This window comes from Danio rerio, chromosome 19, assembly GCF_049306965.1.
Source record: "Danio rerio strain Tuebingen ecotype United States chromosome 19, GRCz12tu, whole genome shotgun sequence".
Classification (NCBI taxonomy): domain Eukaryota; kingdom Metazoa; phylum Chordata; class Actinopteri; order Cypriniformes; family Danionidae; genus Danio; species Danio rerio.
This window is the reverse complement of record NC_133194.1, coordinates 38,251,773-38,279,332: the sequence shown is the minus strand read 5'-3', so window position 1 is coordinate 38,279,332 and position 27,560 is coordinate 38,251,773. Positions and strand designations below refer to the sequence as shown.

The 27,560-nt window shown below is 37.2% G+C and overlaps 1 protein-coding gene across 2 annotated transcripts in view; it reads right to left on the bottom strand.

Moving 5' to 3' along the window:
* The window catches only part of angpt2b (angiopoietin 2b), a 53,095-nt gene extending 28,332 nt beyond the window's left edge, over nt 1-24,763 (bottom strand). The window contains exons 1-3 of one of the 2 annotated variants that reach the window (XM_073930481.1): nt 24,102-24,763; nt 9,904-10,050; nt 6,745-6,866 (exon numbers count right to left, since the gene is read on the bottom strand). In XM_073930481.1, coding sequence (XP_073786582.1) covers nt 6,745-6,866; nt 9,904-10,050; nt 24,102-24,383 — 551 coding nt within the window. In that variant the 5' untranslated portion in view covers nt 24,384-24,763. 2 annotated transcript variants of the gene reach the window in all.
* Between the last annotated feature and the right edge of the window lie 2,797 nt (nt 24,764-27,560).

Sequence of the window (27,560 nt, the reverse complement as noted above, 5' to 3'; positions counted from 1 at the left end):
CAATACATTTACTACTGTAATTGTTCATGTTAGTTAACGTTAGTTAATGAAAATACAGTTGTTTATTGTTAGTTCATGTTAACTCATGGTGTATTAACTAATGTTAACAAGCATGGACTAAGATGTTCATAATGCATTAGTAAATGTTCAATTATGATCAATAAATGCTGTAAAAGTGTTGTTCATGATTAGTTCATGTTAGTAAATGCATTAACTAATGAACCTTATTGTAAAGTGTTACCATTTCAGGTGTTGGTTAAAACAACAACTTCTTTTAATATGGAGAATATTCCTTCTATTGTATGCTGTTGCTTTTATATAGAACACGATTTAAATCAGCCTTTAGGCTCGATCGTCATGCTCCCTCCTGTTGGTCCTAAATCTGGCAACCTGCGCTTGCGTTTGTTTTGATCCAGGAATGCAATACCTAGTTCAACCACAAGGTGTCAAATTTACATACTGCACCCTTAAGTAACAGACTAAAAAATACCAGCGGAGTATTACCTGTTTTTTTGTATAACTTAATTTACAATACCAACTACAATGCCAACTTGTCCAGAATATGTTTTACACAGCGGATACCCTTCCAGTTGCAACCCATGACTGGGAATCACCCATACACTCTCATTCACACACATACAGTATGGACAATTAGCTTACCCAGTTCACCTATAGTGCATGTCTTTGGACTGTGGGGGAAACCGAAGCACCCAGAGGAAGCCCACGAGAACATCCAAACCCCACACAGAAATGCCAACTGACCCAGCCGAGGCTCGGACTAGCAACCTTCTTCCTTTGAGGAGACAGTGCTACCCACTGCGCCACCACCCCGCTCACAAAATGCATAAAACTATTCATTTATGGAATTTATTTACAGTGTAGTTTTAAACATAAAAATACTTAGTCTTCCTAAACATATCAAATCTGCTTTTTCACTTCGCTCTGTCATTAAACAGCTCTTTGATGGTTTACGTGGCTCTCAGCACAGATGAACCCTTGAACAGGCCTCTCGTATTCCACATCACAACACGTCTGAGAGGCTGGTAAACCTGTAAACACCTGGATCCCAGTGCCATTCGCAGATGGGGTTGTTGCCTGGCCTTCTCCATCAAAATCAAAATCAACAACACTGACAGGCTGTGTGAGCTGGCATCTTACCAAGCTCCAAATAAAGACAATAAATCCCACGGGCCTGATCTTTATGAGTCCAACTAATGACTTTGCAGCAGTTTTTTATTGAAACAATCCACCCACACAGATTGAACAAGCTACTTTCAGCGAGTTGAGAGAAGCATGCGCTAAATCTCTTTTCTAGCATGCATTCTTTCAAATATATCTGCACTTGAGTATGCAACTCAGGCTCATTCTGAAAATGTACCTCTCTATACATTTCTGGACATCGCCAAATACGTCCTTGTAAGTTTTTTTTTTTTTTTGCAAGCTTTGCAAACTGACTAGAGGCCGCTGTATATACTTTTTGAGATCTCATATTTCTCTCACGAGTGCCATTCGCGCCTGCTGTTCTTGCGTAAATCCACCAGAGACCGCTGTCGACTGACTGACTGACCGATCCATTGACCCACCCTCCTCTTTTCCTAAACCCAACCAATATTGTTTTCAAAAGCAACAATTGACTCCCCCACCCACCTCCCAACACTCTTTAAAAAGCAATCCAGAAAAATAAAAGCCCTCGTCTGATTTTTACCACGTTTTCAGATTTTACCACATTCTCACTGTTATTTACTTGTATATTTAATTTTTTGACTTTTGTTTTGTCTTACCCGTTTTTTGACAGACTTAAACCCTGTAGTCATGTTCAACTCTGTATCTCAAGTCCACTGACGTATATGATGAGCTAACCTGACAAACTGGTAACAGCTTGACGCCGTCCATACAAAGATTTGCGGTCAGCTCACAATTTCTACCCCACAAATAAGATTGTATCTAAATTTGGTAATCCTAATTCAAATTGTGTCTCCTGTAACTCAAGAATTGAATCGATTGATCATCTTTTTGTCAAATGCCCACGTTAAAGTGTTTTGGTCTGATTTATCCATCTTTTTTACATCAAATTGTAAGTTTAACATTGATTTTTCTATGTGTCATATAATTTGTTACTTTTCTTATGACAAACATAACAGAATTTATAGGCTATTAATTTGTTTAATTGGGTAAATATTATATTTACAAATGCACATTTTCTTCATCATTACCTAACTTGCCAATTTTTTTTTGTGACTTAAATTGTTTAATTACTACTTTACAAAATGTTTACAGCAAAAAAAAAAGTGTAAAAACTGAAATTTTATAAGGACTTTGTACAGTAAATGTTATTTAATTTCATAGTTATCTTATTTTATTATTTTTTTTCCTTGTTTATTATTGTACTTGATGCAATCAATTGTTATGGTTAATGTGATTGTATTGTTAAAACACAATAAAAAAAAATTTAAAAGGTAAACAGTCAGGTGGTAAGCGCAAAAAAGGAATGGTGTCATACTGCCCCATAGCATTCGTTTTAAAGACAAAATGCAGCCATATAGGGGTACGTTTTCAGAATGAGCCTATGTTGTGATTATGCATTACGACAATAAGAACAATGAGAACTTTGTTGCGTGATACAGTAGTTCACCAAAAATTTAAATATACTCAAAACTTTATTGACTTTAATTGACTTCCATAGTAGGAAAACAAATACTATGGAAGTCAACCAACCCAGGCTCATTCTGAAAGCCATATATTTCTAGAGAGTGCCAAACACGTCTCAGGAATTTTTTATTTATTATTTATTTATTTTTTTACAGTTTTTGTTTTTCAAGAATCTGCCAACGGCCACGGTGTATGCTTTTTCAGGTATCAAATTTCTCTCCAGAGTGCCATTGACGCTGCTCTTCTCACATAAAACAGCTAGAGGCCGCTGTCAACTGACCAACTGACTGACCGACCGATCAACTGACACACCCTCCTCCTTCCCTTAACCCAACCAATAGTGTTTTCAAAAGCACTGATTGACCTATGTAACAATAGCGGTGTACAGTTCAGAATTAGTCATTTATTTGTTTAAATAATTAAGAAAAAAAATAAAGCAAAAGAAAAGATCTTTGCAGAGGTGGGATCCAAACCCACGTCTCTTGAGTTGGTGTTCTGCGATGTAACCACTAGGCATAACAAAAATAACAAAGTACAACAGATACCAAACAAGATATTCACAATCAGTTCAGATATCTTACAATGAAACTTCCTGTAACACTATTTTTTTTTCTCAAAAAAAGAAATCCTTTTTTTTCAAAGGTAGTCCTGAGTCTAATCAGTAGTACAAAAAAACAAATCGGTCAAACAGTTCAAGCGTGTTGAATTTCAGAGTTCGAAAGTTTAAGGTTTCAAGCTTTTAAAGTGTTTTAAAGTTGCCCTGTTTGGGAGTCACTTCTCTTCCTTGTTTCTCTTTTCCAGTGTATACATACAAGTGATTGGCCTCCCTGATTGGCTGACTTAACATGACGTGTGTATTAAGTAACAATTTTTAGCTCTACCTTTTGCTTCACTTCTGTCGTCATGGTGAACTCCTCTCTATGTCACAAGTACGTTGGCATACATGGTAAGACACTGGACAAACTGGTAACAGCCAGAAAGCCCTCTATATGGAGGTAAGCAGACAGCTAGTAAACTTGAGAAGGACCAGCGTCATGACGCCCTGCACCATTTAGTCAAAATGCAGCAACACATAGCCCTGGCTAAATATTTCGCGATCTCCAAAAATGTATATATAGAGGGACGTTTTCAGAATGAGCCTATGATGCTGTCAATGGTTATAGGTTTCCGACATTTTTCAAAAAAGCTTATTTTGTCCTCAACAGAATAAAGAAACTCAAACAAGTTTGTAACAAGTGAAGGGGGAGTAAATAATGACAGTTGTTTAATTTTGGGAGAACCATCCCTTTAAGCTACGAATTCATCACAAAAACTTCAACGGTATTGTAGTCCTGAACAGGTAACACTCTCCCTTTTTCAGATAGAAAGTTTAAGTTTCCACACAAAGCTTGTATATTTTAATTTGGCTTTCCAGAAAGATGCATAATTACTTGAGCTTTACTTCCCCGAAGACCAAGAGGGATGAAAATGCATTTCCTTTATTACTGGTGCTTGACAGTCAATTTAACAAAATGCAATTTTTTTGTGTGTCAAAGGTTCTTGCATCATTGTTTATTTCAATGCAATTATAAAGTCATAAAAGAGAAATGAAATGTGGTTTATTGCATATTTTTCAGTATATGAAAACTGGAATAAACAGGGAAAATTAATTTCGGGCCAGATTATGCCTGATATTAAAGGGATAGTTCACCTAAAATGAAAATATGATCATTTTCTCAACCTGTATTCCAAACTAGAACGAAAAAAATGGTAATTGTAGAATGTTATTAAAAAGTTCTGGTTCCCAGTTAGGGCAACATGATGGCTCAGTGGTTAGCACTGTCACCTCACAGCAAGAAGGTTGCTAGTTGGAGTCCTGGCTGGGTCAGTTGGCATTTCTATGTGGACTTTGCATGTTCTCCTTGTGTTTGTGTGTTTTTTCTTCGGGTGCTTCGGTTTCCCCCACAGTCCAAAAACATAGCGTTGTATATGTGTAACAGTGTATATGTGTGTATGGATGTTTTCCATTACTGGGTTGCAGCTGGAAGGGCATCCGCTGTGTAAAACAAATGCTGGATGAGTTAGCGGTTCATTCTGCTGTGGCGACCCCAGATGAACAAAGGGACTAAGCTGAAGGAAAATGAATGAATTAATGTTTCCTAGTTACTTCTGTTGTATGGACAAAAATACAATAGAAGTCAATGGGAACTGTTTGGTTACCAAGAGTTTGTTCACTGACATTCTTCTTTTGTGTTCTGCAGAAGAAAGACATCTTAGATTTTTAAACACATCTATTTTTGCACAACACAAGTGTGAGAAAATTATGACAATTTTTTTGAATGTCTTGAATTTTTTGTCGTTGGAATTTCTTATTCATTTTCCTTCGGATTAGTCCCTTTACTAATGTGGGGTCGCCACAGCGGAATGAACCACCAACTAGTCCCGCATATGTTTTACACAGCGGATGTCCTTCCTGCTACAACCCAGTACTGGGAAACACCCATACACACTCGCATTCACACATATTCAATTCACCTATAGCACACGTCTTTGGACTGTAGGGGAAACGGGAGCACCCGGAGAAAACCCACGTCAACACAGGGAGAACATGTAAACTCCATACAAAAATGCCAACTGGACCAGTCGGGACCAGTCAGCGACCTTCTTGCCATGAGGCGACATTGCTAACCACCGAGTCACTGTGCCGCCATTTCTTACCATGCAATTAATAATAATAATAGATTTGACTCTCAAATATCAAATGTGACCCTGGACCTCAAAACCAATCTTATGTTGCATTGATATGTGGCGATAGCCAAATATATATTATATGACTCAAATATAGATTTTTATGCCAAATATTATTAAATGTTAAGTATAAATAATGTTCGATTAGGATATTTTGTAAATTCCCAACTGTAAATATATCAAAATTTAATTTTGATCACACCCAGAACACTGCCTCTTTCAACTTTTACCTTCTGTTCGAGGCTACAGAGCACTGTGCACCAGAACAGCCCAACACAGAAACATCTCCATCTCATGAACACTTGATGATACTAATTGTGAAACAAACGTCACACCTTTTTATACACATATACACTTATTTAACAACATACTTTGCCAATTTGCACATAACAGCTGTACATACAGCATTGTGTATAATAATATACCTGTACATACACTTGTCAATGTGTATATTTGCATTCATTACTTACTTCTAGGCATGGGCTGGTATAAGATTCTGATGGTATGATAACCTAGGATATAAATATCACGGTTTCACTGTATCGTATTGTGATAACTGCTCTAAAATAAATTCTGGGTAAAACCAAAACCTTTTTTTTTCCCTTCGAACACATTATATTTTAATTTGGGAAACAATCAAAATATTTTGGAGCAGTAAACATGTCAGGCTAAATAATTCAAATGAATTATTGACTTCTGCTGTCTTAGTTTGTTTCAAAAACACTGATTTATTTACAATTTAAAATGGCATCTTTGGATATTTTTTCTGCTGGAGATACTGCAATAAAAATATCATACTCATACCTTAGGAACGGTACAGCAGAACATTTTTATGGTTTTAAAACCTTGACTTTTTCAAACCGCGGTATACCTTGATCACGGTTGCCATGTCTACTTACTTCTATTTTTAAATATTTTTATTATCGTTTTTTTTTTTTGTCCTGTCTCTGTAATTCTGTGGAAGCTGTCACGAAAACACATTCCTCATATATGTGAACATACCTTGCAATAAAGCTCTTTCTGATTAGGATCTGATTCTGATCATGACTGTTTTTTGTTTCAGTGTCACAAATGGTCCCGAAGAAAAATAGTCACACTATGTAATTAGTATTCATAGCAGTTATTGCATAACATGTGGATCTAGCACATAAACATTTTCTCATATTTGAACAGAGCGTTTTATGCATGAGCAACTTTAGGGGTATAACAGCACAGGTCATTTGCATGTTGAAAGCCATTTTGCCTTTGTATCCTGTAAAAATATGCCAAAAATATGCATGAATGCGCTTTTGCATTTGTAATAGCTTCGGAGAGCGCTCATGTTCACGCGGGTGTGACTGAGAAGCTGCACATTTCCAGGAGACTCACCTGTTTTTATCATTGAGACGGGAGACCTCCTGAGTTTGCTCTAAGAGCTGCTTCTCCAGCCGGTTTGTGCTCAGAGAGTACTCCAGCAGCTGGATCTCCAGACGACTGGTTTGGTTCAGCACCTGCAAACAGGCCCATATGGCAGACAAGCGGAAACAGAGATCGCCTTTAAAAAAAAAATTAAAGACATGGGAGAATTATAGTGTGTTTCTCATCCAACTACTATGGTTTTCATCTTTGCCAGAATGCAAATGTAAAGACTTAGGTTTGAAGACAAGATTTCGATGCTTAAGGTAATGCCAGATGTTTCCATTCTTTATTATGTTTGCTTACTTTATCCTGAAGTGGCACTGTTGGAAATGAATACAGAATGTAAATGAGTTTTAATCAAGGTTCGCACAAGAATGGAAATTCTGCCGATACCTTTATGTTCTTCCAAATCCAAATCCAAATTTCACAGAACACATAAAAAGGAATAATCCAAAGTCTTTTGCATATAGTTACATTGTATGTGGACTGGAGCTCTCAGGCTTCAAAGAGGATGTCTTGAAAATGTTTTTAAGACTTGTGAACTATTGTCAGTCATATAATTTTGTGTGAGAAATAAAAAGGAATGGTCCCACTTTATATTAAGTGTCCTTAACTACTATGTACTTGCGGCAAAAAATAAATACAATGTACTTCTGTGTTTATAATGTATTTAAGAACACTTGTGGTGCTTTTTAGTTGGGATAGAGGTTGGGTTATGGACAGGTTTGGTGGTATGGGTAGGTATAATACAACAGTGTATTTACAAATGTAATTACAAAAGTTTATTACAGATGTAATTACATACATGTATTTAATCAAGCATAAGTATACAGTAAATACATGTATTTACACAAGAAGTACATTGTAACAAACTATTAGTTCTTGTGTAAGTACATATTAGTTAAGGCCACTTAATATAAAGTGGGACCAAAGGAATCTACAACCATGAAAACATTAAACAAAGTGTTTATTAAGTGCTTTATTTTTTATGTTTTGTTAAAAGAAGGACAATCATAAGCTTTTACTATATGATTTAGAGCTTAGGTTTTCAAACTTTTAGGACACACGCCATCCCAAGTTGGTCCAGTTTCTCTCGCTCTCCACCCTGGCACCCCTCCCTCGGGCCGAAACTAAATGCATGCGCAAACATCATTCACATATTACTTGCTGCGTTTAAAGTGCGTAGAATTAATTACATTGAAACATAATTATATAGCTTACGTGATTCAGTGTGATAGCTGAGCCTTTTTCTGTGAGGACAACATGTTAATCTGTGGTCAGATTCCTGACATGACTAACCGTAAATCATCTTCTACTGTCAATAAGTGTGAGTCATAGCATACTTGCTTTTGATGTATGTACATAAAGAAAATGCTGCTTCGCAAAGCCAAGTTCGCAGAGCCCTGATGGTGTGGTTGAATCGAACATTGAGTATGTTTACATTGGCAAAAATCCTGCAATACGATTTCACTTTGATTAAGACAATACTCTGATTAAGAGTCTACCATGTAAACAGTGATTACCTTAATTCGACTTAAATCATAATTTAACTCAACAGAACTGGAATTAGGATGTGGAGTATGCATTAGTGGCATTATTGAAGTAAACACCGCAATCAAGCTATTCCCGTCATGTAGGACTTTTCGCGCATTTTGTGACAAAATCCACACACGCGGCTGTCAGTAAAGGACAGCACACGCACACAATAAAATATATTACAATTTCATAAGATTACATATAATTTTATATATATATATTTGAACAAGTACAGGTCATTTTTTACAGTTATTTGAAACATTTCACTTACATTTAATATGCTTACATAAAACCACTTTGTAAGTTCAGTTTAAAGCAGACACCAAAACTAGACATGTCCCCATTGACCAATTTATGGATTTAATGATAATCTTGCCCTTTCACCTAGCTGTAAACTGCTCCAAACAAATCATTTGATGCATTAAAGACTCAACTAGAAAGAATGTTCACAGATTCTCCCAAAGTTCCAAAATGCCTCAAAAGCACTTTAAAATATCACAAAAGTCACAAAAGAGTTCAAACTACACAATATATTTGTCTGGCAGTCAGTGTTATTTTTTATTTCTGTTTTATAAAACATGCTAGTCTTCCTATGGGGACATTGTGAAGCATCCCAGATGTCCTATTGGCTGTTGTCCATTATAACATACAATATAAAATAAAAAATCAATTCTTGCATCCAAACCCCCATAGACATTTTTGGAAACACCACAACACCCTATGTCAGAAAAGTCATGCCAACAATTCAGCTCCAAAAAAATCTTCACAAATCAGACTGTTTCCATTTTTTGTAACTGAAAGGAAAAAAAACTCTTTACAATTTCTCCTTTTGTGCTCCATGGAAGAAAGTTTTAGATTTGGAACGACTAAAGAGAGGTTAAACATAATAACAGAAGAATCATTTCTGAGTGAACAGTTTTTAAAAGCCATAATCAAGAGATCAAAACTCTCCAAAAAAAAGTCGCACACCAGGAGTGATTATCCCATCATGTCCATTCCTTCAAACACCTACAGCACATGTTTTTCCAAGCAGCTCAAACGCAGCAAACATACTGTAAAATAATAAAGCTAATATTTTTTCAGGCGGCACTATGATGTTCAATGAACTGCTGACTGCACAGAAATGAAGGCAAAAACACAGCGGTGTGAAACAATCACTCTTTGAGAGGATAAACACCATGGCTGTTTTAGTTGGGCTATTTTCAGTCTCTCTGATTCTTTTCCAACACTACTCTAGTCTGCATGGCCACTTAACCTTGCTTCTGTTGGCCAGGAATTCAGATGAGAGAAAACACTCTATTCAAAAATGCTTTGAGGGATGCACTAAAGCCCAATTTTATGAACGTTGAAAACTCTCATCCATTGACCGTCAATAATTAAATTTGATTATGAGTCTCCAATTCAAAATATTAGGCATTCCGCATCTTATAAAAGAGAAATTTGGACGAATAATAACCAGAGAGATGCACACTTTTCATGCCAGCTTGTCTTCAAAATGTGATTTAAGCAATTAGAGAAAAAAGGCACTGAAGCCTGAAGCTCGGGTGGCGTTTGTTTGTCTGAATGCTGCCAGTCTCATTTGATCAGCCTCACCTGCGTCTCCACATCTGTCAGTTTGCGCGTGTTTTCCGCTGATTGGCTTAGAAGATTGGTTCCGATCTCCAGCATGGTGGCTGTCTGGGTGTGAATGACATTACGCTCCATCTCTGATCGCACATTCTCCTGAATGTAGCTCTCCAGCTGTAAACATGACATGAGACACGTCAATAAGCATACAGCAGGCCATTTAATATACTTGTAATGCTCACAAGACAACGAAAACATAAAAAGCCCTCAGCTTTATTTAGGTTATATATGGGGGTTTGAGAGAACTAGTGTGAACAATATCAGACTTGTTTCTTAAAAACTTGTGTGTGTGTGTGTGTGTCCAGCCTGATCTCACAAGAAAACGTAAGTATTTTACGTTTTGCCAGTTTAGTGGCTAATTCGTACGAATTCGTACGATTTCAGTCGTACGAAATGATACGATTTTAAAAAGGAGGCGTGGCACCTAACCCCACCCCTATCCCCAACCGTCATTGGGGGATAAGCAAATCGTACTAAATTGTATGAATTAGATCGTACGAATTCATACGAATTAGCCACTAAATGAAAAAGTTAGGAATTGCCGTGAGATTGTGTTGGTGTGTCTGATAATATTTCTTTCCAAAAAAAAAAAAAATCAAGCTGAGCAAAAACTCCATTTCTAATTCTAAAATGACAGAGAGGTGACTAGAGTGGACATACAGTAATGACCAAAATTCTATTTTATTCGTTCATCTTCTTTTCGGCGTATTATTTTTAGGCATCCCTTTATTAATCTGGGGTCACCACAGCGGAATGAACCGCCAACTCATACACCATATGTTTTACACAGCAGATGCCCTTCCAGCTGCAACCCATCACTGGGATTCATACACACATTTAGCCTACCCAATTCACCTATACCACATATCTTTGGACAGTGGGGAAACCAGAGCACCTGGAGGAAACCCACACGAACACAGAGAGAACATGCAAACTCCACACAGAAATGCAACTGACCCAGTGGAGGCTCAAATGATTTTGGCTTATGATTTATGACCCAAATTGATGCTTTGTTCCTACATAAAACTAACACTTAGGATATTTAGTTTATTTTTATATGTGTTAAAACAGCAGCTCCTTAATACATTTAATCCTGAATACATTTAATGAATAATAAAAACAGGCACTAGGACCCAGTGAGTGCTGTTTAGCCAGTAAAACTCTGCTGCTATTTTGGGATTTCCGCCTGGATTTTGCCTACCCAAATTTAAAAGCTTCCCAAATCCATGTGCAAAGGTGTAAATGCAAAAATTTGGTATCATTTTAAAGAAAACCCTTTGAATTTTCATAAAACACTATTGAAAGTGTTTAAAATAACTGTATTTGTTGTCTGTGTTATAATAAACACCTAAAAAAAAAGAGGTTCTTTTTGTATTTTTTTTTTATGAACTCAAATTTGAAAGTGCACCTTTTAGGTACTGTGTGGTCTAGCGTGCTGTAATTAATTTTGGTGGTTCCTGCATATGTTTGTAATCATAGGAAAAAATAAAAATTTCTCTACCATAATCTATGCAAAAGTTATTGTATTCCAACTGATGAGAGGTGCTGTACAAGCCACAGGGAGCGATCATTGTTTACATATTTCAGTATGGATCTTTTATTTGATCAAACATAATTCACTGTGTTTGGACCACATCAGACATATAAGAGGATTACTTGTGCACATCACCTCAAAAACAGAGGAGAAATGTCCCTGAAGCGCACAGCATAAGGTAAGAGATGACAGCTGTCTGTGCTATCTGGGGTTGCTTAGTGATCATAAATGTATTGTTTTCATTTCTGCGCCATGGAAACACCGCGATTCATTCGGCAACTGTTTGATATGTGAATATAATTCAGTAAAAAGAATGCTAGAACCATATAAGCACCGGCAAGAGCTTTCATTTGAGCTATAACTTGTACATGTGTCACATGAAAAACATTAAAATGAACCAATATAAAATACCTAGCTCAGGTATCCAAAGTAGAGTATACTTTATTTGTACCTAATAAAGAGGCCGGTTAGAGTATATGATCATGATAAGTGCTTGAGACATTTGCACACAAGCCAAAGCAGTCTAAAAGCAATCCATATGAAAAGCATGGTCGAAACTCAACACAAAAACCAACACTGTATAATCTGTCTTACAGACAGAGCTTGATTCCCTTCGGAAAAAGGGATTTGAGCGTGAACTGTACAATTCTAATGAGGCAACACAAATACGTCCTAATCATTAATCTCCAATTCCACCATCCGCAACCAGAGGACATCTACCCGCAGAGGCCGTGACATGGTGTGCTTGAAATCATACACATAATATATGGCATCTTTCACGTTTGAAATCTGAGCGCCCTTGGGTAAACTATGTTTTGTTCTCTCAGTTTAATTCATCGCTGGCTGTGATATGAAAGGAGGAGAAAATAAATAAATAAAGATCATGACCATTTATGCGAACTATAAAATCGAGGCACCAAGCATCTGAGAGTAATAAACGGATCGCAGATTGATGTGGCCTTTTCAAAGAGTGACAAAAGGGAAGAGAAATCCCGTCATATCTTCCCTGCACCGTGTAATTTCGACATTCTTTTTTTCCAAGGAGGATTTTTTGCCAGTCACTAAGTAGGTGAGCTTCGCAGCAAACTAAAGTGGCATTGATTAAACCACCTTTAATCTTGCTGCTCCGCCACTTTAGGTAATGAACATTCAAAGGGTTTTAATTGAGTTAAATAACGAGCCATAAAAAATGGAACCGAATTAAAAAGTGCCCAAGTCCATTTGTATTTTCCCATTTGCTGGAAAATTAGATTTATTATTAAAACGGCACCAAACATGAAAACTTCAGGCTCTCTGTGAAGATTTACTGAAAACAATAAATGGGGCTACTCGAGGACAGTTGAGCAAGAATGATTTTATTGAGCAATCTTTAACTTCTTTAGAGGAATTGTTCATCCGGAAATAATTTTTTTATTAACTACTCAACCTCATGACGTTCAAAGCCAGTCACATACATCTCACTTTCAACCTTCAGAAATGTATTATAACAGCAGTGCATTGCATCACTGGATTATTTGACATATACTGTATGATTGAGAATCAATTTGATTTTAAAAACCAACCAGTTTCAGCTGCCATATTCAGCATAGATGTCATATGGACTGCTTTTATGCCATTTCTTTTTGTCCTTTATTGAACTTGGCAGCTCATAGTTAAGAATAATGTTTTATAGGATAAAATTAAGCATTCGAGAACTGGGTTGAGAGTAATGCGTTCCACAGTAATGCGTTATTATATTGTAATTACTGTACATATTTGAGAAACGCAGTAATGTACTGTAACAAACTACATTTTAAATTAGTGTAATTTGGTTAGTTACTAAAGTGAGTATAATTTTGTTACTTAAATATAATTTTTTCTTCTTTTAAATCAAATTTTCCACTGCAACGTCAGTTAATAAGCATATTAAATATAATAGCTGAAGAACGGCAGCTGAAATGATTGCTGATGAGAGTGGGGTTGCTACTTCAAGTGGAAATACAGACATTACTTTAATTTAGTGTAAAAACTAAAATATTGCTGTAAAAGTCAGTCTATGTCCAGTCTCTAAAGATCTTTCGACAGCTTTTAACTTGACCAGCAATCTGTTGAAGCACTTGAATAGAAAGCATTCAGATCATACTCATCACCAAGGAGGACATCGGCGCACAGAAACAAGGCAGCCCCACTCAGCCTAAACAGGCTATATTGGAAATCGTGCAGGATGGGGTTATCCAAATGAAGCTTAGTTGCCTATGGCAGTGGTCCTTAACCCCCGGGCCGGTCTGCGGATCAATTGGTACTGGGCCGCACAAGAAATCAATAATTTTTTCTGTTTAATTTATTATCCGAGTCTGAACGATCTTTTATTTTGAAAAGTCTTTTGTTTAAAAAAAAATTCGTATTTTCTCGGTTAGATCTCGGTCACTGGAGAGCCCAAATTGAACCCACAAGCAGCAAAATGAGAAAGAAATAGATGTCTTTGGAAAGTTTCTGCTTGGAAAGCCAGACCAGAAGCCCCCAGTTTAATGAATCCCGTGACCGCACCACGAGTCGCATTGCAAGAATTGACTGATCAGCTTCAGCGTGGATGGAATACACAGACTAATTAACTCCCAAACACTGCAGTGCTTTGTAATGTTTTCCATAAATAAAACTTGTACCAGAGTTACAGCAATGTTTTGTCAGCTTGTGTTACTCTGAGAAAACGGTTAATGGTTGTTCGTTATTTCCAATGGAGGTGCATGGCTTGCATGCATATTCGGAGTGCATATTGTGTGCACTTGCATTTGCACACACACCAGTTAAAAACCAGAGTCATGCGACAAGAACTGACCAATAAGCTTCATACTTTGTAAAGAATATACACATTTCGGTAGACTAATTACCTCAGACAAACACAGAACACCCAAACACTGCAGTGCTTTTGCATTCTATGCATGTCAATGCTGCAGATGTCCAGTTTTCTTCTAAGCGTCTTCTTTTGTGTTAAGGTTTGGAACAAGTGAATGATTAGAGAATTTTAAGTCAAGCTGCTGTGGTCAACCCATTGTAATGTTGTTAAGTGAGTATTAAGTTACAAAGAGCTGCAGTCTATTTTATATATGTATATTTTATATGTTTTCAAAGTAACTTCAAAGTAAAGTAATTAATAATCTGAATACTTTTTACATTAAGTAATCAGTAACAATTTTCCAGCAGTAGTCAGTAATTTGTAATCTATCACTTTTTTAAAGTAACTTACCCAACATAGTAAATTATAACACACTTTCATGTTTCTTTTAAGTCTATGTTTATTCACGACTTCCTACTTGGTACTTCCTACATCTCTGTCTGTCTACACTCGTTCTTTTCTTTCTTTTTTCAGGACGTGTCAGTGCATCTTGGCTGTTTTAAACTGGAAGACAGAGGCTGCATAAGCAAGCAGAAGATCTGTCGGAGGAGATTATTTTGGATTAGAACAGTGTTAAGAAAGGATGTAGGGAAGCCAAGAAACTGCAACAGCTACTGCCTGTGTGTATTTCACATCGAAACGTGTTCTTGCCTGAAATAAACGTGATTTATTCACCTCTAAAACAATAAATACAAAGACCTTTTTTAGTTTGTTATGCCAATACTATGACACAGTAAGCTTGTTGTGATTTCTCATGTTTGCTTTCTCTCAATTTTCTGAATAGAGCCTGGATAAACATTTCGGGGGAATGGGATTTGTGTTAATTGCTATGTTCAACGACTTTGTTTAGTTTTACACACAAGTATGAATACCCCTCTATACTACTGTTAATTAATAAATGATTGTACAGTCTGTTTGGGGGTAAAAAATAAGTGAATAATCCATTTTATTTAAGTTTCTACTTTTCTGAAGCAATATATTTAGGTAAATGCTGCTACTGCTTTTGATATATGTTAGTGTTTTGTTGTTTTTGTTGTTGTTGTTGTTGTTTTAGATTTTGTAACTAGTGCTTAAAATGAATCTATCAGTTCAACTAAATGTGATCGCCCTAATCAAGATTTTTACTAGTTTTTAAAAAAGTACACATAAGATAAATTGAATGATATTGAATGATTTTGAATTTGGAAAACACATAAAAAGTGAAGTTTTTAATTGTTTTCATGGGATACTGAAATCATGTATTTTATTTTATCATGTGTTTTACATTTGATTTTAAAGATACCATAGAATCAAAATCTGGATATACATAGGCACAGCTGAATAATAAGTTTAGTACATTAAATTGACACACCCTTTTGGAATAAAATCGCTGTCATAAATATTTTGTGCGGAAATAAAATTCACGCATCCGTAATTATAAAATCGTAAAGGAAAACATAACATACTCGTAATTTTACAAGGGTACAAAAACAGACACAGATACAACATTTTCTTTGGCTGTTTGTATATGACTGATACATTTACGATGGGTGTACTTTACAAACACGAAATACAGTTTCACCACTGTCACGAAGTCCTGATCATGAGTACGAGTCAAACAGCGACACTCCACAGTCAAAATTACGTCACCGCTGCCGCAGGCATTAATAAACAAGCGAGAGTCCTCGACCACAATGGCGCGCCTGCTGGGCACTTGAGCCCCCACACACCTCTTTGAGAAATGTCCGTCATGAGCTGTAATAAAGGTTGAGACTTAATGAGGTCAATTTTCATTTTTTTGAAAAGTTTTTTTTGAAAAGTTTCTTGGACTTGCACTTGGACATGCCCTTCCAGCTGCAACCCATCTCTGGAAAACATCCATACACACTCATTCACACACATACACTACGGACAATTTAGCCTGTACCGCACGTTTTTGGACTGTGGGGGAAACCGGAGCACCTGGAGGAAACCCACGCGAACGCAGGGAGAACATGCAAACTCTACACAGAAATGCCAACTGACCCAGCCAAGGCTCGAACCAGCGGCCTTCTTAATGTGAGGCGACAGCACTACCTACTGCGCCACTGCGTCTTCGTATTTAAATAATTACAAAAAAGTCTTTCTCAACACTTGAGGAAACCTGACCTTATTTCTAAGCACATTTGCCAAGCAGACTTTACTTCACTGTATAAACCTAATAAGAATTGCAAAAGAAATCAAGAAAGATAAGTTATAACAAAGTATATCATGTAAATGCTGAAAGCCTTAGAGAATAAACATGGTTTCGAATTCAATTTCCCACACATTAAACCTAAAACAGCATAAACACCCTCATATTGACCACCCACAGGATGAATGTAATTCAACAGAAGTCAGGAGGCTAAGCAGAATAAGCTCCTCAAAAATCCATGACATGTAATTCGCCATGTTTTTTCTCTCATCGGAATTTCATTGAAGAACATACAGGATTAGCTCATGTTTTCTTTAGGGGGGTTCAAGGAGACCCCAAGGGTCAGATAACCATGTGGGAGGATGGTGTGTGATACAAATACACCATCTCATGTGTGGCCTCTGGCCGGAAAGTCTAGTGATACATATGCAAAGCAGATCGTCAGTGGTGTTGAAAAGCCAGTACAATCCACTCAGCAGCGGGCCAGAGGTCAACGTTCTCCAATGCTCAGGAAGCTGCTGCTCCTTCCACTCACTGCACTCAATGACCGGAGAGGGAGTGAAATAATAATTTATACAACATTTGGCCTGCTGGTGAAAGCGTGCATATAGGCATGTCAAGTGGGTCTGTCTGGACCACAATTTCTCAGATATAGTAGCCGCTTTACCTTTTTTTCTTCCATACCTCCTACTGTCAGTTAAATGCATCTTGTACCAGATGTACAGCCTGTAAAATAGAAAAGCGAGCCGAAACATGAGCGCTTTTGACCCTTTTTCTAATTCTCTGGCATGCAGGAGGCTTTTTTGTGTGCACATATAATACTAAGCCCCTCTGTTTTCATATTTTTATAGAACGATCCAATGGGAGGCCTGAAGAAGGAGACAGATTTTCAGACGGCCCATAGTCTGGGTGACAAGCAGAGGAGGACAAAGTCTGGCAGGACATGTAATATGATGTTTCGGCATATTTTAGAAGTACAGAATGATTTTTTTATTGTCTAGGATAATAATGAAATTGTTGTTTTAATGATATGAAAGCTGGCATTGTTCAGTATGTCACTCATTGGGCAAAAAAACAAAAGTCTTGAAATTTTAAAAGCGTTCACTGCATGATAAAGCCTGTTAGAAAAGCAAATGAAATTACTCATATTTCAAATGATGACTGCGTAAATGATGGGTTTATGTTAGGCACAATTGTAAAAACTTACAATTGTGACATTGTCTTACAACTGCATCACAAAACTCACAATGCTCAATGTTTTTCCCATAATTTTAAGATCTAATCTCAAAAGTTTAGTGGACTGATTATAAAAAGGATACATCTAAATCCTGATTAGAAGAAGCTTACAATCTTGCAAAGTTAATAGTAAATAAAATATATTTTGGGGGACCATAAAAAAAGGTTTTGTAAAATCATTTGTCAAAGCAAAAACACAGAATGATGACTAACAATATGGCAAGATTATCTATCTATCTATCTATCTATCTATCTATCTATCTATCTATCTATCTATCTATCTATCTATCTATCTATCTATCTATCTATCTATCTATCTATCTATTTATCTATCTATCTATCTATCCATCCATCCATCCATCCATCCATCCATCCATCCATCCCTAATCAACTATTCACAGCAAGATGAGAGATACTTTGTTGCAATAGGTATCACTTCAAACTTTCACTATTAGTGATTAGCGTAGTAACCATAGAATCTAATAGCTAAATTTTACACATTTGATTCGTTGTGCAGTTTGTTTATATTTAAATATGAAATTAAATGTTTTTGCAATACATATTGCACTTATTTTGGAGACAAAGTTTACATGCAGTACCTATTTGAAAAATGAAGTTTACAGAGTTTACAACATTCATCTAATAAATGTTAATTGATTACTGTGTCACATTCTTTTGATATTCTTTTGATATCACTCTGATTGAGTGAGCCATGGATTTATAAAGAGTCACTTAACGTTACTTTAAGTGCATCCAACTTCATGCAGTCTTAAAGCGATGCATGCCAGTTAGCATCTGAAGAGCGACAGCCAGAGCTGCGATGACGACACCGATACACACGATTGGCTGAGTTCACCGCATGACACGAACCACGTGTGTTTCGTGTTTATAAAGGACCATATAGGTTTCACGAATTTCAAATCAAACTACTTTTTATACCACCTCTATCTTATACATTATGCTTATTTAAAGACTACAAATATTTTACGGTATTCATTTTTTATTTAATAATCTTTTTTGATAAGATTGTTTACATATGTTTATTTAGACTTTTTTTATACAAACGCACTATTTACTGCATTCAGCTCCATAAACTATTTAAATTATATATTTAGAAAACAACTTAAATATTAACTCAACTTAATGATGAACTTATCATCATTGATCCTGACACCCCTATTAAGGTTTCTTAACAAATTAAGTATAAATATATATTTTATTAAATATAAAAATATATCACATAAAATATTTTTTTCCTGTGAAGCCATTTATGCACAAGTTGTAAAAGTAACACTGATGTACCTGCTCTTTCTGGGAAACTTCTACTTCAAGTGTAGCTCACTTATTTAAGAAATGTCCTTTTGTTCAATCGTTTTGGATTAAATTGCTTTATCATTGCATTAATTTTCCAAAACAATCTTAATCATTGTTTAAGACTTAATCAAAACACATTGTTTTTGGTTTTTTAGAGTTTTATATCTGTAAATTTAAATGAATGTAAAGCCTTTTTGGCAAGTATTAGCCTAAAGTGTGATGTTTAAACTCCTATAACGTTTGTTATATATTTAATTCATAATTCAAAAATGAACTAGTTTGTAGAGGCTGTATTTTATTTTATTTGACTGTAAATCTTTTGTTGTTATAAATAAAAAAATCATAATGATCATAAAATGACTGCCACAACCTTGAGCCCCGAAGTGTCCAGCTTGAAGGCTCAGTTTTTAACTCCGCCCCGCCTGCGCTCAGCGAATTTCGTTGATCACCGGCTGCAGCTATAGTTGAAGTTGAACACACCTTTTGTTTCTAGATGAATCAGCCATTTTGAATGAATAATTTAATTTCATGATTCTGCAAAGTCAGGCTGCCATCTACAGGCATTTTTTTAAAGCAATCAAAAATACGATTCACACGTCAACACTGAAATTATGTATCAAATCCAGATGGAAATGTAAACTAAAATCAACTATTCACACCAAGATGAGAGATACTTTGTCGTAATGAGTATTTCAAACTCACCTTAAACTTTCTCTATTAGCACCATAGAATCTAATAGCTTAATTTTACACATTTAATTATTTGTGTTCATGTGTATGAATGTGAGGAATGCGAGGTGCCTGGAAGGGCAACCGCTGCATAAAACATATGCTGGAATAGTTGGTGGCGACTCATTCTGCTGTAGTGACCCCTGATAAATAAGGGACTAAGCTGAAGGAAAATGAACGAATGAATGATTATTGTCTCACATTCTTTTTTGGTTGAGTGAACCAAGGATTTATAAACAAATATTGACTTTGTTTCTAGATAAATCTGCCATTTTGAATGTATCATTTAATCACTTTTTAAGTCAGGCTGCCATCTACTGGCATTTTTAAAGCAACCAAAAATACTAGATATCATTATTTTGTCACTATTGCACACCCCTAGCACTATGTTCTTGCCTTTCAAAGCTCCAAAATAGCCGAATCTGCTGTGATGTGACAAGTAATGACCTTCTCATTGAAAATATTGTGCAAATGGCACAGAGATAAACTGACTCAAAACACACAATTTATTTGAATCACTGTAGGAAATGACTGTGCCATAATGTTATCAGGCTTCAAATGACCTTCACTGCAAAAACAACATTATCTCAACCATCCACACAATAATCTGCAGGTTTTAACTGTTGGTATCTTTAAAAAGAGCAATATCCTTTGCAAACAGAATGTTTTGGAGATAAGGCTGAATTTTGTTTGTCAGAGATGCACTGTAACAATGTTTGGCAGGGAATCTAAAACACGGTGACATCTAAGCTAAATGGATTTATCAAAGTCAAAATATTATTTAATGAGGCAGAATACTTTATATCCAAACTTTGGATAAAAGAGCCTCTAAATGAATAAATGTAAATGCAGCATCAGCCTGACTGCGTTTGATTACATCAGCGAAGAGTTATTTTTAAAGGGGTTAGATGAGGTAGAAATAGACACTTTGCACAAGGCAGGCTCGATGCTCCTGTTTTATGTTAGAGGTTTTGCTCTAAAAATATGACAGAGAGAAATGAATCTGGCCCTTAATGGAGTCCAAATCCTCGTCTTTCCACTTTTAGATGCTGACAAACTGTCCACCGATCTTCACAATACCGGAAATCTTGCTTGAACTATGAAAAAAAAATGTTCAGGATTTACTTCTCTCTCTCTGTCTCTCCTTTCCAAATTCAGTAACCTTGTGAGGATAATGCGTAATGCAGATTGGGACTCGTCTATAGTGCACAAGCATAAATAATGCACGTAAACTTGCTCTCAAGTGGTTTTACTTCAGGATCCAGAATTTACATTAGATATCAAGTGGCGATCCAAATAAGCATCACAATTATTTATTGTTTAAAATCCCCATCCAATCAAAGCCTAAAATTTGTTTATATTTCTGTGAACTCCAAAATGATCTACTTCATAGCATGGACAGGACAGATTTTTACATAAATTTGCTTTATAAATGTCTAAATGTTGATGCTTTTCATGCTTTGTGGGCTAAGATTCACTAGTATAACTATCATTCATGCTTCATGGGCTGTGTAACCACTACTAAAAACTCATCTCTGTTCACAGGGTTGGCGTTAGGAACTAAGAACCCTGTGAACAGAACCAGGACCCCTTCTTCATTCCCCCACCTCACGACAAACACAAACTAAATGTGCCTCAAGCAGGTGAGTGGGCTTGACAAACCACCTGTAGAAAACACACTCTTTCATCTCTTTGACACTGTAACCGACACAAGTTGTATTTCCTTTCACAACTTTAAAGGTCAGATGGATGGATGGATGGATGGATGGATGGATGGATGGATGGATGGATGGATGGATGGATGGATGGATGGATGGATGGATGGAGGGATGGACAGACAGACAAAATAGCATGTGGTGCTGATCATTCCAGGAGTCAGGAATAGTTTATTCTATAGTTTATTGGACTTTATTGACTGCAAATACTGAGTAAGTACCCTGATTGTTCTATTTAATGTTACATTTTGCAAACTTGGATAACTAATATGATCTACATGCTGCCAGGTGAATTTTTCCCTCTAGACACCAAGAGTTAATGTTGGTTAATAACATTGTACACACTGTAAAAAAATATTCTGCATTTTAATATTTTTAACATAAAGTTTTTACTCTCTCAACTAGTCTGTAACAGAATGTGTGTCGACTCAAATTACAAATATGCTGAACCAGCATCCGTTAAGTGGCGCCCTATACTTCCAATCCAGCAGATGGCGAAATATGAACCATTATTACAGTTTGTCAACTGCCAGTTACAGACCAGAAGAAGTCAGACAAATTGGATATTTTTCACCAGAATTTTTAAATGTTTTTTCATCACATTTGGTAAGTAATGCTTCTTTAAATTTGTGTTATTTTGTAAATTTACATACAAGAACTGTTTTTCTATGTATTGTTCCCAGTGTAAATGTTTCCAGAATAGATTAGACCTTTACTAATACATGTGGAGTTTGGCATACAGTAAACAAATATTTAAGCAACAGTAGACAAATAAGTTTAAAAGATTTCAGTAAATTTATATTTCAACGATTTACTGATTACTCTCATCTTGATTGTGTACACTATTTATTAAATATGTTATTATTATTTTATTATATTATATATGTTTTTTTCCTAGAATTACTTCAAACAGTGTGAGGCACTTAATGTTGATAAATTAAGTGGAGCTGCAAGTTTCACTACAACTAATCAACAAATTGTCATAAGACACTAAAAGCTGGAGCACTGCCATTATGCAAGAAATGATTTGTAGGTAAATATGATTTGTCTTTTAGCTTTATTATTTAACGTTTTGTAAATGTAAAGAAATGAAGTGAATAGATTTTTTAAATGTTTTTATACAGCACACAGATTCTGAAGAAGAGCTGAGCACAGGGGTGACTCCTTGAAATCAGAAACTGTTGATGAACACTGGAGCAGATATCTGCAGTGCACGAGTACGCTCACTTAAAATTACATTGAAATAAAGATGTTGAGATCAGATTGTATAATCTTCCAAGTTCTGGTATTGTTTTTTCCCCAGAGCCTGTGTTAGTTGTGTTTTTTGGAGTTTTACAGTTATTATTTTTTCTTTTTCCTTTTTGAGATTACTTTTACTTTACAATAATCTTGCACACAAATAAGAAAAATATTTTGTAAAGACAATACTGTAAGTACATTGTGCTTAATTGCTAAATTAGGAGTAAAAACCTTTGATAAAATGCGTAATGTTTTTTGTTGTCTAATTTGTTTCTAATTGAGAAAATCTGTTAGATTAAGTTCAGTGAACTTAAAAATGTAATTTAATGTATTTAAACTAAACTCTGCAATTTCTGCTAACTTGATAATGTAAGTTAACCTATTAAAACTGAACTTTGCAAGTCTAATTAAGTTAAAATAAGATGTTGGGTCAATTATTTAACTCTCAACAAAACATTTTAAGTTGAGAACACTTATACAATTAAGTCAATACAACTTAACTGAGTCAATGCAACAAGATGACTTAACTAAGTTGAGTGAACAAATGCTTTGTTGCAGTGTAGATAGATGGTCTTCAAGCTGATATTTTACTTACTAGTATTTTTACACATATAGTTGAAGTCAGAATTATTTGCCCCCCATAGAATTTATTTATTATTTTTCATTTTAACATTTCTCCTAAATGATGTTTAACAGAGCAAGGACATTTTCACAGTATGTCTGATAATATTTATGTCTGAGAAAGTTTTATTTGTTTTATTTCGGCTAGAATAAAAACAGTTTTTATTTTTTAAAATCAATTATTAGCCCCTTTAAGCTATAAATTTTTCTTATAGTCTACAGAACAAACCATCGTAGTACAATAACTTGCCTAATTACTCTAACTAGTTAACCTGATTAACCTAATTAAGCTCTTTAATATAACTTTAAGCTGTATAGAAGTGTCTTGAAAAATATCTAGTCAAATATTATGTACTGTCATCATGGCAAAGATAAAAATAAATCAATTATTAGAAATGAGTTATTAAAACTATTATGTTTAGAAATGTGTTGAAAAAATCTTCTCTCTGTTAAACAGAAATTGGGGAAAAAAGTAAACAGGGGGGCGAATAATTCAAGAGGGCTAATAATTCTGACTTCAACTGTATGTAAGCTTTTAATTCCAATTTAGTTTGACCCTATAATAATCTATCAGTCCACTAAAAATCTAATACTGAAATGTAGTTTGAGAATTAAAAGCACCATGACTATTTTCCTTGTGATACATGATCAGGACGAACCTGTGACCCAATTTATGATCCCCTGGTTCTACAAAAAGAAGAGCTGGAAGCAGACAGAATGAGGTTCAGGAGGACAAAGCTAATTCACTACCTACCTTCTGCAGCCACTGCGTATTGTTCTCAGTGGCGCTCTCTAGGGTCTCCAGCTTCCTTTCCTGCCAGCTGGGTTCAGCGTGGGGCGACTCGGGGGCCGAGGGCGAGTCCCGCTGGAGGGAGTTGGTCACCTGGAAGTCTCCCGCAGGCTGGCACTGCTCCACCTCTGGCAGGATAAAAGTGTAGCGGCAGGGGCCATGCTGCACCTGGTGCTGCCGTCGCTCCGAGCCAATCGCCACCGCCACTGCTGCTGCCAGGTAGCACAGACACGGCAGGCTGCCCATCCCAGGAAACCACTGACGCTGGAGAAAATATTAATCCGAGGATGGATGAAATACTGCGGTCACTCAACTGGAAAGCAGGTTTGAAGAGAGTGTTTCTCTCGGATTAGCACTTTTGACTTTTGTGAAGTTCGGAGTTCAAGTTCTGCTTCTTTTTCTGTTCTTGATGGGTCGCTCCAGGGAGTCGTTTTTCCACTTGTAGTGCTGTTTGCCAAAAAAAAAAAAGACGGCAGCCTAAAAGGGGAAGATTGTTTGCTATTCCTCGCTCACTTTACAGTCAGGACAGCTCAGCAACAGAAACATCCTCTCTGTTTATTTACCCTCTCAATAGTTTTTCAGTCTCCTTCGGATCACAATCCTGCCTTGGATGCTTTGAGTTTGAGAACTTCTGAACTCAATGCCAGAGCTTTTTAAAGACCGAGTCTAACATCCCTTCTTTTGACACATAATCACTCACCCCCCCCCCACCCCCTCTCTCTCTAACTCTCTCTGTCTCTCCGTCTGTTATACACTCCCCCATTCCCTTTCTCAGCATTTTGAGAATGGAAGCCTAAAAATGCCCAAAGCAACCAGCGGCAGCACCACCAACACACACAAAACAAGCCAAACAGTGAACATTCTCTTTTCATTAACCCCCTTTCCTCACGTTCGACCCCCTGTCGGCTTTGCCTCTCAGTATTGGCTTGTGGCTCCACACCTGCACCGCTACAAAGGCAAATAAGCAGGACATGATGATGTAAGGCATTAGCAGGGGTTAAACTGGGATTTTTGAGCTTTGGAAGCAATGATCTGATGAGTGCCTCTCAATAGGGTGTCGCTGCAGAGGTATGCTGTGAAGTTTATGCATGTGAAATCTGAGAAAATATGTTTATTATTATTATTATTATTATGTGTTCTACTGATGGTCATGGCTTCCAAATTTGTAATGTTGTATTTTATAGTATTTGCATTAAACATCAAATAAGGTGGGCAACACAGTGGCTTAGTGGTTAGTACTATTGCCTCACAGCAAGAAGGTTGCTGGATTCGAGCCGCGGCTGGGTCAGTTGGCATTTCTGTGTGGAGTTTGCATGTTCTCCTTGTGTTCGCGTGGGTTTCCTCCTGGTGCTCCGGTTTCCCCCACAGTCCAAAGACATGGGCTAGAGGTGAACTGGGTAAGCTAAATTTGTCTATAGTGTACAGTATCTGTGTATTTCCCAGTACTGGGTTGCAGCTGAAAGAGCATCCACTGCATGAAACATATGCCGAATAAGTAGCCGTTTCATTTTATTCACCCCTGATCAATAAAGGGACTAAGCCGAAGGAAAATGAATGAATGAATATTGTGCATGTGTGTGGTACTAGTGTTCATTAAGTTCATCTTGGACCAAATTTGTGAAATTTTTGACCTTGTGGAAACTTTTTTAGTCCCCATTATGAAACTGCATTATAAATCATTAATGAGCGCAGTAAAATTACATTCTAAAACTTTATATACTTTTAGAGTTAGGGTTGAGAAAAAGGACAGAACATACAGTTTGTACAGTTTAACATCCTAACCTCTATGGGAAGTCCCCATAAAACATGAAAACCCAATGTGTGTGCGTCCATGTATGTGGTCTTGGTTTTTAATTAAGTTTGTCATTTGACATTTTTTTTACCATTTTTTTGGTTTCGATTATGAAAATGGCAACCCAGGCTCATTCTGAATATGTGCCCCATATACAGTTGAAGCTTATATACCCTTTAAGCTATATTTTTTCTCGATAGTCTACAGAACAAACCACTGCTATACAACAACTTGCTTAATTACAATAACCTACCTAGTTGGGCTAATTAACCTAGTAAAACCTTTAAATGTCACTTTAAGCTGTATAGAAGTGTCTTGAAAAACTGTGGCAACTCCAGATCAATAAAGGGACTAAGCCATAGAAAAAGAAAAAAAGAATGGTGTGCGTGTGCCTGGTCCTAGCATTCAATAAGTTCATCACGGACCAAATTTGTACAAATTTTTACCTTGTGGAAAACTTTTTTGGTCCCCATTATGAAACTGCATTAAAGATCATCCATGAACATAGTAATATGACATTGTAAAACTTTTTTGTGCGTTTGTGTGAGGTTACGTTTAGAGTTAGAGGTAAAGGACAGAATATACAGTTCCCCTTCGGTTGGGGAACTTCAGTGCCATGAATGGGAGGATTCGGATCAGAAGCCGCTTATCTGGAGAGTATTGAACGGGCCAATGAATGAAATTAATTGGCAGCGTAAGCTTGCGCAGGTGTGCGACATCTGCAATTATCTCAGCATATAAGCACACCTGAAGCCAGCAGACGCCATCCTTTTCGCTTCAGATCCTTTCTGAGTGAGTCGATGAGGGTTCCTCTTGCTGATCAGCACTTCAGAGCGAACGAGCGTGTCTCCCGGTCCAGAGTGGGTCTTCGCGGTGGCAGACGGTCGAGCTGGGTTACTCCCTTGCCTGCGGTTCTTTGGGTCCGGTCCTCCAGAGCGGTGCGTATAGTTGCAACTTTCCTAAAAGAGCAACACAGTCGTGCAGCACGTCCTTTTCAGGATGGCGCTCCGACTGTGCGTTTCTGGATGCGGGGGTTTCCTGTCTCCGGATGATGGACACGATCACTGCATTGCATGTTTGGGGGTCCAGCATGTTAATGCGGTGCTCGCGGGCGGTTCATGTCGTCATTGCGATGCCATGACCGTTGCACAGCTAAGATCGCGGCTAACTTTCGCAAGAGAGCGAGCCACCCCAGTTGCCTCCTGTTCTAAAAAAGCAGCGGGCGCTCGGGCAGATCTGAGGGTTTCAGCGGGAGCTAATCCGCCGCCCACGGGCTCGCGGACCTCTCGCTCCTCACGGCGCTCCATCCAAGCTTCGGGTGGTGAGAGTGATCCGTCTAACCAGATGGTAGCTCTCACACTCGCTGACACCGGAGATCAGATGTCCTCCGCGGCATCGGAGGGTGGGCTTTCACTGTCCGACGAAGATCCGGACCCGCTCGCCCCCTCCGGGCAGGTGAGCGCTGTCAAATCGGATCCTGAAGCGGACATGTTAGCCGTGCTTTCCCGGGCTGCTTCGGCCGTGGGGTTGGAGATGGTTTATCCCCCAGCTCCGCGGCCGGACCGACTAGATGGGTGCTACGTAGAGGACCAGAAGGCGAAGCCTTCGAAGCCTCTCGTCCCCTTCTTCCC